Raw genomic sequence first — 13662 nt, 5'->3', positions numbered from 1 at the left:
TATTTCCAATGGAGCATGCGAGGCAACGAGCTCTACTTTCCAGCTGCACCTAGTTGACATGACGGAGCTTATGTGATGGCGGGAAATGCAAACGGCTGAAGTTTAAGGAAGACTTAATGAAAAGTACACATGTTTGCAAACCTACCTAAAGTTACAAACAATGGCGCAGATGAGAGCGATCATGTGGTGAATGTTGATCCGCCAGCCGAGATCAATCAAGTGTTTTTGGAGAGAGTGCTGAAAGACTCAGTGGATCAGCTGTTTTTAATGGCCTGAATCTCGAGCAAGGGTGTTTCTTTGGTGATATTGCTTTGACTCACACTCTGAAAATGGTGAATGTGAAACAACAAACTGAGGATATGGTAATGCTCACCTGTCAATCAATATTGGTGGGCGGGGGGACTGCACCCCTACGTCAAGTTGCATTCGATCACAAAACCGCTCCAATTGGTTCACCGTTTTTATGTTGTTAAATTGAAAAAAAAGGACTGTGTGTGTTTATATCAGCCCAATATGATGGTCTATACACTATACTTGCACACATGTGTATCCAAACAACTTGAAAAGTAGATTTTTCACCACAGGTGCCCTTTAACGCATAATCCCCCTTCATTTTAACCAATACTGAGTGTAATGAATGGCAACAACAATTAGGAATCAATCCTCAAAACTAAATATTGAGAAGAACTTTTAGAACTAAGATATTTTGGAATTTGAATCTTGCTGAATGTTGTTGTTGTTGATCTGTAGGTAAATGTGTGAAGAAGGAGCCGGAGCATGAAGATGGTCATCAGCACTTTGACGATCCAACCAAACTCCTGCAGGAGTTCCAGGACGCATCGGTGGACCGGGTGGGGTCCCGGCCGTCCTCCAATCTCTCATCCCTTTCCAACGCTTCAGAGAGAGATCAGCATCATTTAGGTGATGAGTTATAATTATCACTTTATACATCACAGACATTACTGATCTGCATTATAGTCACTGAACATATAAAGTCACTAAACAAATATTAGTTGTGTCACATTTGGTCACGCTTTACAATAAGGTTTCATTAGTTATTGTATTTACAAACATGAACTAATTATGAACAAGCCTTATACAGCATTTATTAATCATAGTTTAACATTTACTAATGCATTATTAACATCCAAATTCATGCTTAATTAATGCATCATCAGCTAACAATGAACAACTGTATTTTCATTAAGTAACTCTGATGAATGTATTGTTCATTGTTTGTTCATGTTAGTAAATGCATTAACTAAAACAACCTTATTGTCAAGTGTTACCCTAAAATTTGGTTTATTTTTAGGGTAAATAATTAATTTATATAATAATATTATAATATGATATAATTATATAATAATATAATAATTTATTCAAATATCACCTTCAAGTATTTTGTACTTTTATTTATTACTCCTATATTTTAACTCTTATAAAATAATATTTTTAATCTTTAACTAATATTTTGTAACTATATCTTTTATTTTTATTAAAATTATATACAACCAATAAACTATAACTATAAACTACACTCACCAGTCACTTTAATAGGTACACCTTACTAGTACCAGGTTAGACCCCCTTTTGCCTTCAGAACCTTCATGGCAGAGATTCAACAGATTCAACAAGACACTGGAAATATTCCGCAGAGATTTTGCTTTATATTGACATGATAGCATAACACAGTTGCTGCAGATTTGTCGGCTGCACATCCATGATGCCAACTTAACTTTTATTGGGTTATTTATTAATAACTCAACCAGTTGTATTAAATATTTGGTGCTTTGTTGGGTTATTTTTAACCTTTATTGGGTTATTTATTAATAACTCAACCAGTTGTATTAAATATTTGGTGCTTTGTTGGGTTATTTTTAACCTTTATTGGGTTATTTATTAATAACTCAACCAGTTGGGTTAAATATTTGGTGCTTTGTTGGGTTATTTTTAACCTTTATTGGGTTATTTATTAATAACTCAACCAGTTGGGTTAAATATGTGGTGCTTTGTTGGGTTATTTTTAACCTTTATTGGGTTATTTATTAATAACTCAACCAGTTGGGTTAAATATTTGGTGCTTTGTTGGGTTATTTTTAACCTTTATTGGGTTATTTATTAATAACTCAACCAGTTGGGTTAAATATGTGGTGCTTTGTTGGGTTATTTTTAACCTTTATTGGGTTATTTATTAATAACTCAACCAGTTGGGTTAAATATTTGGTGCTTTGTTGGGTTATTTTTAACCTTTATTGGGTTATTTATTAATAACTCAACCAGTTGGGTTAAATATTTGGGGCTTTGTTGGGTTATTTTTAACCTTTATTGGGTTATTTATTAATAACTCAACCAGTTGTGTTAAATATTTGGTGCTTTGTTGGGTTATTTTTAACCTTTATTGGGTTATTTATTAATAACTCAACCAGTTGGGTTAAATATTTGGGGCTTTGTTGGGTTATTTTTAACCTTTATTGGGTTATTTATTAATAACTCAACCAGTTGGGTTAAATATTTGGTGCTTTGTTGGGTTATGTTTAACCTTTATTGGGTTATTTATTAATAACTCAACCAGTTGGGTTAAATATTTGTTGCTTTGTTGGGTTATTTTTAACCTTTATTGGGTTATTTATTAATCACTCAACCAGTTGGGTTAAATATGTGTTGCTTTGTTGGGTTATTTTTAACCTTTATTGGGTTATTTATTAATAAATCAACCAGTTGTGTTAAATATTTGGGGCTTTGTTGGGTTATTTTTAACCTTTATTGGGTTATTTATTAATAACTCAACCAGTTGGGTTAAATATTTGTTGCTTTGTTGGGTTATTTTTAAACTTTATTGGGTTATTTATTAATAACTCAACCAGTTGGGTTAAATATTTGTTGCTTTGTTGGGTTATTTTTAACCTTTATTGGGTTATTTATTAATAACAAGTTTGGCCAAATATTTGGTGCTTTGTTGAATTATTTTTAACCTTTATTGGGTTATTTATTAATAACTCAACCAGTTGGGTTAAATATTTGGTGCTTTGTTGGGTTATTTTTAACCTTTATTGGGTTATTTATTAATAACTCAACCAGTTGGGTTAAATATGTGGTGCTTTGTTGGGTTATTTTTAACCTTTATTGGGTTATTTATTAATAACTCAACCAGTTGGGTTAAATATTTGGTGCTTTGTTGGGTTATTTTTAACCTTTATTGGGTTATTTATTAATAACTCAACCAGTTGGGTTAAATATTTGGGGCTTTGTTGGGTTATTTTTAACCTTTATTGGGTTATTTATTAATAACTCAACCAGTTGTGTTAAATATTTGGGGCTTTGTTGGGTTATTTTTAACCTTTATTGGGTTATTTATTAATAACTCAACCAGTTGGGTTAAATATGTGGTGCTTTGTTGGGTTATTTTTAACCTTTATTGGGTTATTTATTAATAAATCAACCAGTTGTGTTAAATATTTGGTGCTTTGTTGGGTTATTTTTAACCTTTATTGGGTTATTTATTAATAACTCAACCAGTTGGGTTAAATATTTGGGGCTTTGTTGGGTTATTTTTAACCTTTATTGGGTTATTTATTAATAACTCAACCAGTTGGGTTAAATATTTAGTGCTTTGTTGGGTTATTTTTTAACCTTTATTGGGTTATTTATTAATAACTCAACCAGTTGGGTCAAATATTTGGTGCTTTGTTGGGTTATTTTTAACCTTTATTGGGTTATTTATTAATAACAAGTTTGGCCAAATATTTGGTGCTTTGTTGAATTATTTTTAACCTTTATTAGGTTATTTATTAATAGTTGGAAGGGCATCCACTGTGTAAAACATATGCTGGATAAGTTGGCGGTTCATTCCGCTGTGGCGACTACTGATTAATAAAGGGACTAAGCCAAAGGAGAATGAATGAATGAATTTAATTCTATAAGGGGGAGTTTGGTGATACTTTGGTGTAAAACAAAAGTAGCACAAATTTACATCCTGACACAATTTTTGGATTTTATTAGTGGTATGTTGCTTCAGAATATTAAATAATTAATTGATTGATTTGTATTTTGTTTCTGATGATCAGGAAGTTCACCTCATCTGGGTGTTGGAGATCAGGCAGAAATGGTTCAGGATCCGTACGAGTTTCTTCAGTCTCCAGAGCCCGGATCCACCGCCAACAGCTGACCCAAACACTGCAGATCTGTGTGTTCTAGAGTGTTTCTCAACCATGTTCCTGGAGGACCACCAACACTGCATGTTTTGGATGTCTCCTTTGTGTTACACCCATTACAGTCCTTTCAGTCTCTGCTAATGAGCTGATGATCTGAATCAGGTGTGTTTGGTTAAGGAGACATGGAAATGTGCAGAGCTGGTGGTCCTCCAGGAACGTGGTTGAGAAACATTGTTGTAGAGGACTGTAGGCATGTACAGGTTCATCGTGTGTTTGTTTTTAAATAAAGCTCTGTGACTAATTTCCTTTTTATATGCTGTTACAGTTGCATTATTACAGGCTTGATTGTCTTTTTACACCCTCAGCTGCTTTAAAATTTGGTTTATCAAGGTCCATTCAAAAAGTAGGAATTATTAAGTGTATAGAACTGAAAACAGAAATAATTTGCTCTCCTGTTTTTATTCATTCATTCATTTTCTTTTAGACTTATGTAATAGAGGCCAGCTAGTTAGTGCTGTGCAGGTAAACCTCACTCCTCTGACCTCTAAAGGTGCTCTAGTGACTGTTGCTGGAGGCCAGGGTCTTTAGCCTCCTTGGTAGAGCAACCGACTCCCATGCGGAAGGTTGCCGGTTCGGTTCGTTAAAGAATAACATTTAATCAAAACAACCCAATGCATTGGGTTAAATTATATAGCCTAGTGCTTTGGTTTAAAATATAACCTATAATAGTTGGGTTATATGTTAGGGTATTTTTAACCCACCTATTTTAACTGAGTAGGGACTCTGGGTGTTGATGACACATGGAACAATTAATGTCAATATCTTATTTGTTATTTACTGGATATGTATGATGAATAATTCTAAATCAAACTTATTTTATCTTATTGTAGTTAAGTAGCTATTTGGGATGAGCCATGTTTTTTTTTTCTCCAGACAATATTTTTGGAATTCTGGAATTTTTTCTCCAGTACCATTTGGAACTGATACAGTTTCATTAAGAAATAAAGAGCGTATTGATTTGTTTGAAGAGGTTGAAGCGGTTTGTTGTCACGGACAAAAGTGAAGAGCGGGGGCTGTCTGTGGTCTTTTGGGCCCCTAATAATATCTCTGGAGGCGGACAAAATTTCGTGGGCCCTTGGAATCTTCCTAACTTCCCTCAGCGGCGCCCCTATCTATTAGTTATATTTGAAGTTATCCTAAATGAACTAAAAGAGCCATTTTTAAGCATATTTGCTGAGTTACATATTCGGTTGATTAAGAAATGATCTCAGAACTCATTTCAGGACAGATATTGCTCACTGAGCTAAGCAACAAACTGCGTTTTGGCTAATTAAGCTGCCAACACCCAAATCATGTGTGCTTCTACAAGATGGTAATCTCAAAACTCAAAGCCTTACATCAAACTCCTCTAAATCTTCAAACTAATGTGAGGATTAATCTCTAACAAGTCTTTCTATTAACTTTAAACACCTAAGATTACTTTTATTGTCAACCTTTCCCTCTCTTGATTCAATCCTACGAGCACAGAGCATGCAAATCCCCCAACCAGGCATTTGGACCAATACAATTCCCTCATGTTGTCCCAACACAAAATGCTTAAGTTAACTCAACGGTTTACAGATTTAGTGTACCAAACATAAAACAAATAAACTGGCCAAATAAATCACAAGAATTGTGTTGTTTCAGCTCAATTTAAACAGGCAGTTTCAATTTTGTGAGTGTAGGGGATGCCTTTGAATAACCCAATAACTCCAGATGGTGTGGCATCAAATACAATAGCAACTTCTGTATGGGGGATGGAAATTAAGGCAACCAGTGGGAATAATTAAAGTTGTTCTGCATAGTTGTCTGCAGCTAAAACTCGTGTCTTTGTACTTCATTCATAGAGATCTCATTTGCATTTAGCTTTGCATGTTCTAGTGGTAACCAGGTAACAGTTACAATCCTCCACAGAGAACTTCCATGTTCTCTAGTAGCTCATTTTCACATTGTTTGAACATTTCCCTATCAAATTACAGTCAAAGTTAGACTTTACAGAGATATTAATGCCACTTTTATACTAATTGATTCTGTTTGTGTTTTAACCGTCAAATCAATTCTAAAAAAAATACATTTAATTACATTTTTGTGTATTCTTCATAAACGCTTCGAGTCGCAAAATTCTGAAACTGCATATTCATGAGCTGCTTTAACTTTATTAACCAACGTCAGCGTGACTTACTTAATATTCATGAGCTGCCGCGCGCTATTGGACGGCAGCAGAGCGTGACCTAATTATTATTCAACAGTTGTGTTTACACCGTTCATATTTTCTCCGGCTGAAGTCAAATGCGTACAGCGCGCACGCATAAGAAGATATTTTAGCAAATATCTTGACGAATATCAAACAATATAACGATTTCACATCATATATGGGACTGAATATACGAAATGAGCACGTTTCTGACTGAATAGCGCCTTTTAATAGGACTGTCACTCAGAAATCAATGGATCAGCGAACTGTCTCTAGGAGATCCAGATGATACACAGCAGATGTCGGTCCACAAAGCACTGCTGGAAACCGTTCAATGACGAATGTAAGTGATTTTTATTATTATTTACACGCTTTAATGTATTTAATTAGTCAAAAATCCCATTACTAGTTGTTTTAGATATTCATATTCGTCGTATTAATGCTGTAGGAAAGTTCGAAAGAGTGTGAAACGCTAATTTAATTATGCTAATATAATACTATAAATGCTAGTCAGCGTTGTTATTGATAGCAGAAGAGTTTCCTGGATGAAGTGGTTTAGTGGAAGTTGCTCATTAATCGATGTTCCAGTTCTCTGAATCTGAAGAGTTCTTCATTTATGATTACATTTGCTAGGCAACAATCATTCTGTTCATGTTTAGCAGGAAAAGCACAGCAGGAGTTCAGTCTGTGAGTAAGACAAGTTCAGCCACTCATGTGTTGGAGATTTGCATTCTGGTTTGTCTGAATTACTTGGAAAATGTTTGAAGCTAAAAGTCTAAAATGGAAAAGAAAAATCTGAAGATTATATAAGGCTCAAATACGTTGCAATAACTGCTTTTTGGGAAATGTTATTATATTATTTTAGCTTTTTTGTACAAGCATGCATTTTTATTTGAAATTAGCTTATGTATTTTCATTTTATTCAGTTTTATTTGTATTATTATCCAGTACTTTAATATCTTATTAGTTTTTACTTTTGTACTTAATCTAAAATATACTTTACTTTGCTAAGTTTGCTGCCAAGGCAGCATGTATTAATTTTTGCTATTTAAAGGGCATTTATTGAAATACCCAGCAGGCACACGTCATAAGATGTTAGTATTAGGTTAGATTTAGGTTGTGATGCCAGGTCACCAAAATTCAATGTCTTGCCAGTGTCTAAGGACAGCGTTATTTTGATGTCCAATGACTTTGATATTAGGTTGATTTTAGATTGTGTTAGAAAGTGACCAAAATCCAACGTTAAGCCGACATCTTAAACCAACGTCAAATTGACTTCTAATACTGACATTTATTCGTCAGGTATGGCAACCAAAATTCAACGTCTGATAGACATCATAGTGGTAACATCCACACAACGTCAAGCGGTAACATCATCAGACGTTGATTTTTGGTTGATTTTTAGGTTGAATGTTGGTCATTGACGTCTTGTGCCTGCTGGGTGTTTACATCTGTCATCTTCTCATCAGTGACCATAGATATATACACTAGATATCGCATAGGGAGCCTGAGCATGCGTCAATAGCGCCGCCACATTGGTACAGTGCTCCCAGGATAAATGTCATTCAACCGCACTAGTCAAGACAGTGTTATTACGTGAAGATGCGGGACTTTAGCGCTGTCTACGGGTGTAGTAACAAGCAAACAAAGAAAACAAAGCACAAAGGCAGAACATTTCATAGGTAATATTAAATTTTTTTCTGTTTTTGTATGTTTTGAACTTTTGTGCTAATCAGGTAACGTTATTGATGATAACAGTCACTTACTGCATTCACCACACGCAGGGTTCTTACGGGTGCTGGAAATCCTGGAAAATGCTTGATTTTTAATATAGTGTTTTCAAGGTTAGAAAAGTGCTTGGATTTTGGACAAAGTGCTTGAACCTGCTTGAATTTGCAGGGCTTGAAATTTTAACTGTTTTGGTTGCATACGTGCACAATTTTGTCTATGTGACCTCAATATATATGTTTTAATTTTGTCTATGTGACTTACATATATAATATGTGATCCCAAATATATTTGGGAGCATTTGTGCGTGTGCATAAATTGTTGTCGTGCGACCAGTTTTCATTGCAAAATGTTTACAGAATGCGCACATTTGTGGAGCTAATTATAAGCCGAAACAATCTGAGTTTGAATTGTGTTAAATTGAATTATTAACAATTGTAAGTTAATAATACTGATTATGTCCTATTAGAAATGTTTTGAATTTGTATTTCTTAACTTGATTATTGAACGTCTGAAATTTAAGACAACTTAATTTTTTAAAACAGATTTTTATAAACATATTTTTAAACCTGAAACGACAATCCAATGACTGTAAAGAAAAAATAGCAATGCACATGAATCATGAATATCATGAACGACTGGTCATGGAAGGTTGGTACTACACCCTAACAAAATCTGACTGTAAGCTCATTTTTTGAGGTATATCAACTTTTGTAGAAAGAGACCAAACTTAAAAGTATACTTCATCCAATAACTAAACTTTTTTTAAATTTATTTTTTAATCATTTTTGGGTGAACTATCCCAATAAATCCATGCTCTAAAGTGCTCAACAATTTTTCGTTTTTTAAAATAGCACAATAGATTTAAATGTGAACAAGTACATACAATATAAATAAACGTATTTAACCGTGGTTATTAGGTGCTGGAAAAGCATACAAATGTACCTTGAAAGTGCTTGAAAAGTGCTGGAATTTGAAGTTGGAAAAAGTGTAAGAACCCTGCATACGGCAAAGCAGCTCCAACTCGCACTAAACACTCGGCTTATGCTAGTTTTGTTGAATAAAATCAGCAAACAATGCAAAAGAAATATGACAGCGAGATGCTGCGCTGCCAGAAACTTGTATTATTGTCGCCTAATGTTAGTGAAAGAGTCGTTCGGGGGATTCATTCACAAACGAATCGCTCCCTCCGTCAGTATGAGCAGTGAAAGCAGAAAAGGACGTGTGTTTCAGGACACGGATTAGATTCAATGTAGAAAAGATCAATGTAGAAAAGTGATGTAAAATTATCATTTTCGTAATTAGAAAAAAAAATTACATACTAACATCCAGGAAAACTCCCGATCATAGATATATGTGTATATGTGTATATCTCTGGCTTTGCATGGCCACAGTCCTCCACTGTACCTTGGTCCCGCATTCATTTCAAAGGAGCGCTACCCTGTAGCAAGATGGCGGCGCTATTGATGCATTCCGTCCAATGGACAACAACAGGCCAGGCGACATCTAGTGTATATATCTATGATCAGTGACATGCATCTAAACAGTCTCTGGGTCAATGCATGTAAAGATTTTAGACACTTTTAATGCTTCCAAACTGTTTGCTGCAGTTATAAATCGCCCATGTCTTGAAGTAGTTCATTATGATGCAATTTATCTTCTATGTGTGATTTGATTGGACAGGAATCACAAGACTGATTTCAAATCTCCACAGACAAGAAAAAATAAAGTACTGACTGCAGGTTGAAGGAAAGTAGTGGAGTAAAAGTACTGATACTGCACTAAACATGTCCTCAAGGGAAAGTAAAAGTGCACATTTGTAAAACTACTTAGTAAATTACAATGCCTGAGAAAAACTACTCAGTAACAGTAATCTGAGTATTTGTAATTAGTTACTTTACACCACTAGATACTGCATAGACTACTGTTACAAGTTTAGATGCTAAATGGATGGAATATAACATTTATAACAACTATTATCCCAATAATGAAAGTTCTTCAATACATATTGTAGCTGTCATTTATAACACAATGCCTTTCGTATGAATGATGTTGTTTTGTGTTCTGTCTCAGTTGAACTGCTTTGGTCGTCACCGCAGACGGACGGCGCCCCACAATGCCACGGGCAGCAGAAGTGAACTGGTCGCTCCTCCGATTCACTCCAGGATCAACGGCTGGTCTTCACCACTGCACAGTTTCCAGTTCATCGCCTTGTTGATCTTCAGCTTCATGGCCATTGTGGCCTTTGGCATTTACGTTCCTCTCCTGCCAGCGCCTTGGAGCTATGCAGCTTACGCCGTATCCTTTACATACAATCCACAAACAAACAGAAAAATACTTCCCAAATGACGTTAAACGAATTCAGGAATTTTTCACAATATCTATATTATTTTTTCTTCTAGAGAAAGTCTAAATTGTTTTATTTCGGCTATATTAAATGCAGTTTTTAATTGTCTTAAACCCATTTTAAGGTCAATATTATTAGCCCCTTCAGCAATATTAGTTTTGGATTTTCTCCAGAACAAACCACTGTTATACAATGACTTGCCTAATTACTCTAACTTTACCCTAATTAACCGTGTTAAGCCTTTAAATTTCACTTTACGCTGAATACTAACATTTTGAAGAAAATCTAGTCAAATATTATAAGCTGTCATCATGGCAAAGATAAAAGAATATGGAAACGAGTTATTAAAACTATTTTGTTTAAAAATGTGTTAACGAAATATTCTTTCCATTAAACTGAAATTGTGGAAAAAACATAAATTAAATTAAATTAAATTAAATTAAACGGTTCATTCTGCTGTGGCGACCCCAGATTAATAAAGCCGAAAAGAAAATGAATGAATAAATTAAATTAAATTACAGAGGTAATTAGGGGTACAGTTAAATTAAATTAAATTAAATTAAATTAAATTAAATTAAATTAAATTAAATCAAATTAAATTAAATTAAATTAAATTAAATTAAATTATACGGTTCATTCCGCTGTGGCGACCCCAGATTAATAAAGGGACTAAGCCAAAAAGAAAATGAATGAATAATTAAATTAAATTAAATTACAGGGGTAATTAGGGGTACAGTTAAGTAGGATCTAACTATATATTAAGAATATATTAATATAAATATATATTAAGAATAAGCGGGACAGTCTAAAATCAACTGACTGTTTATGTTGAGTTAATATTTAATAATTTCTGAAATATTATAGTAAAATCTACACTTACAGCATTTTCATTCCATTTCCATATATTCTATTGAGATATATATATATATATATATATATATATATATATATATATATATATATATATATATATATATATATATATATATATACAGTATATATATATATATATATATATATATATATATATATATATATATATATTAATAGTGCATCATTTTCTGTGTATTTTTATTACTGTCTTATTACCATAATTTATGTTTTTCAAGTTATGCAAGATTCAAGTAGATAAAGATTTGTTAAATTACAATTATATAAATAATTATACATTTGTAACAGTGTACCACCTATTTTTACATGTAAACATTTTAAATTCTTTATTGTGATAAAATAATATGATCAATAAGTCAAACAACAATCAATTGTGACTAATAATGTACCAATTGCAACTTAATCTCAGCAGCATCTGTTGAAAATTAAGCTATTTTGATTAATAATCAAAATATTATTGTCAGAAAAGAGTGTTAACACTGTACAAATGTAATTAAGAGCTGATTTTAATGAATTTAATTTAATTTAATGTCCAAAAAATGTAATTTTCCCACACACTTTATCTGGACAAAAGCAAATTGCCTTTTAAGCTTAGATTTTATATTGAATGTTATATTTAAACCCCTATTTGTACTGCGTTTATTCTACAACGTACAACCAGTTTGTCCAGTCCATTATGACTCATATGAAATGAATCACTCAGGAGCTGATTCAAATCAGTCTAACAAACAAACAGAAGCAGTATTTGTAGGCCGTGCTGAGAGATGCGTCTCTGAGGACAGAAGTGCTCTTCAGACTGTCATCCGCTTGAGCTCAATTACAGGCTGATGTCAGCAGTGTGTGTTCCTGCAGCTAATTGGAGGATACAGTCAGTCACACACTCCTCAGTGTCCTAACAACACACGACATGACAAGACTCCAGCAATTTGTCTGTTCACACCAGATGCATCACGACTGAAGCATTTAAACACCACAGACATTCACGAGCTCAGAATAGTGCACTGCACAGCCAAACAGAGAGCGTTTAATATCAAATAAATCAATGTTAAACCTCATTAACATTATTAAAGGAATGCATTGGGCTCTATTTGAACTATTTAAATGTCCTGAATTCAAATTAAGGCGAGGCAGTGGTGCAGTAGGTAGTGCTGTCGCCTCACAGCAAGAAGGTCGCTGGGTCGCTGGTTCGAACCTCGGCTCAGTTGGCGTTTCTGTGTGGAGTTTGCATGTTCTCCCTGTCTTCGCGTGGGTTTCCTCCGGGTGCTCCGTTTTCCCCCACAGTCCAAACACATGCGGTACAGGCGAATTGGGTAGGCTAAATTGTCCGTAGTGTATGAGTGTGTGTGTGGATGGTTGCGGCTGGAAGGGCATCCGCTGCGTAAAAACCAAGTGTGCCGCAAGCCTGCGTTTCAGTGAAGGTCTCGGCCGTTAGATCGCCCCCTGGGGGCTGGCTGCAGTACAAGTCATAAAGCCCGCCTCCTCCGTGTTAATGAAGGAGACTTGAGCCCAAATAAAATAAATTATTACACTTGCAATAAAATGTCCTGAAAGATAGTTCTGGTCGATTAAGGCACTGGTTATTGTGCTGAAATAGGTGCAGATCTTCATTTTTGTAAACAGTTTGTTTTTAGCAGTAATTTAATGCTGGGCGTGTCATCGTGATTGACAGCTGTGATTGACAGTTTCTCAAAGCAGCGCGTCTGAGCTTCGGCAGGAGACTGAAGTGTTATTATTCAATTTCTGTGTTATTTTACCATGACAAAATGAGTTCAGCAGTAAACTACAGTTTCTGACATACATGATCCTGGTGGAACACTGTTTATTCGCTAAGTTCAGGGCTTTTTTCGGGCTTTATTAGTTTGCTGATACACGCCTAACCACCCAGATAGCAAAATACACTCGGGCCAGTTCCGGCTAGATTCTCGCCTGCCGGAGACTTACCCCTCAGAGCTCAGACTGACTACCTCTGCTGGACCTACTCCGGATGCCTGGACTCACTGCCCGATTCCAGCCCGAGTCAATCGAGCCAGATGCGGCGGCCGAGCGAGCCGGCGCTGCCGCATGCGAGCCGGAATCAGCCCGCGACGCCGCGAGTAGGTTATGCGCTGCGGTCCGGAGCTGGCGCGATTGAATATAAAAAACCCTCATATTTGTTAACGTCATTACATCCATTTGTGTTGATACGAAAGCAAACGCATGCTGAGAAGTTCGGGGGGCGTGGTTGATTTTACATAAGGCGTTTGGTTGGAAGCTCGACTCCGCTCATTTTCGCGGCTCCTCCTCTGGCTCCATCAGACAGTCCTTCTGCGCAT

General features: G+C 35.1%; 3 protein-coding genes across 34 annotated transcripts in view; 2 read left to right on the top strand and 1 right to left on the bottom strand.

Moving 5' to 3' along the window:
- The window catches only part of brd9 (bromodomain containing 9), a 164123-nt gene extending 159660 nt beyond the window's left edge, over nucleotides 1-4463 (top strand). For 6 of the 29 annotated variants that reach the window (XM_087285369.1, XM_087285361.1, XM_087285355.1 and 3 more), the window contains 3 exons: nucleotides 751-921; nucleotides 4065-4210; nucleotides 4365-4463. In XM_087285369.1, the coding sequence (XP_087141495.1) occupies nucleotides 751-921; nucleotides 4065-4165 (272 nt within the window). In that variant the 3' untranslated portion in view covers nucleotides 4166-4210; nucleotides 4365-4463. 29 annotated transcript variants of the gene reach the window in all.
- The window catches only part of smpd5 (sphingomyelin phosphodiesterase 5), a 706732-nt gene that overhangs the window by 584998 nt on the left and 108072 nt on the right, over nucleotides 1-13662 (bottom strand). The gene's annotated exons all lie outside the window — the stretch shown is intronic.
- Nucleotides 6446-13662, top strand: part of zdhhc11 (zDHHC palmitoyltransferase 11) — a 28316-nt gene continuing 21099 nt past the window's right edge. For 2 of the 4 annotated variants that reach the window (XR_015510164.1, XR_015510165.1), the window contains exons 1-2: nucleotides 6457-6727; nucleotides 10186-10410. Coding sequence is in view for 2 of the 4 variants with exons in the window: in XM_087284961.1 (XP_087141087.1) it covers nucleotides 7036-7071; nucleotides 10186-10410 (261 nt within the window). In the remaining 2 variants the exon portion in view is untranslated. Of the gene's footprint in view, nucleotides 6728-6991; nucleotides 7072-10185; nucleotides 10411-13662 lie in introns of those variants that run through there. The other 2 variants (NM_001442968.1, XM_087284961.1) reach the window with 2 other exon arrangements.

This window comes from Danio rerio, chromosome 16 (genome assembly GCF_052040795.2).
Source record: "Danio rerio strain M-AB ecotype USA chromosome 16, GRCz13ab, whole genome shotgun sequence".
Taxonomy (NCBI): domain Eukaryota; kingdom Metazoa; phylum Chordata; class Actinopteri; order Cypriniformes; family Danionidae; genus Danio; species Danio rerio.
This window is presented reverse-complemented; position numbering and strand designations above follow the sequence as displayed.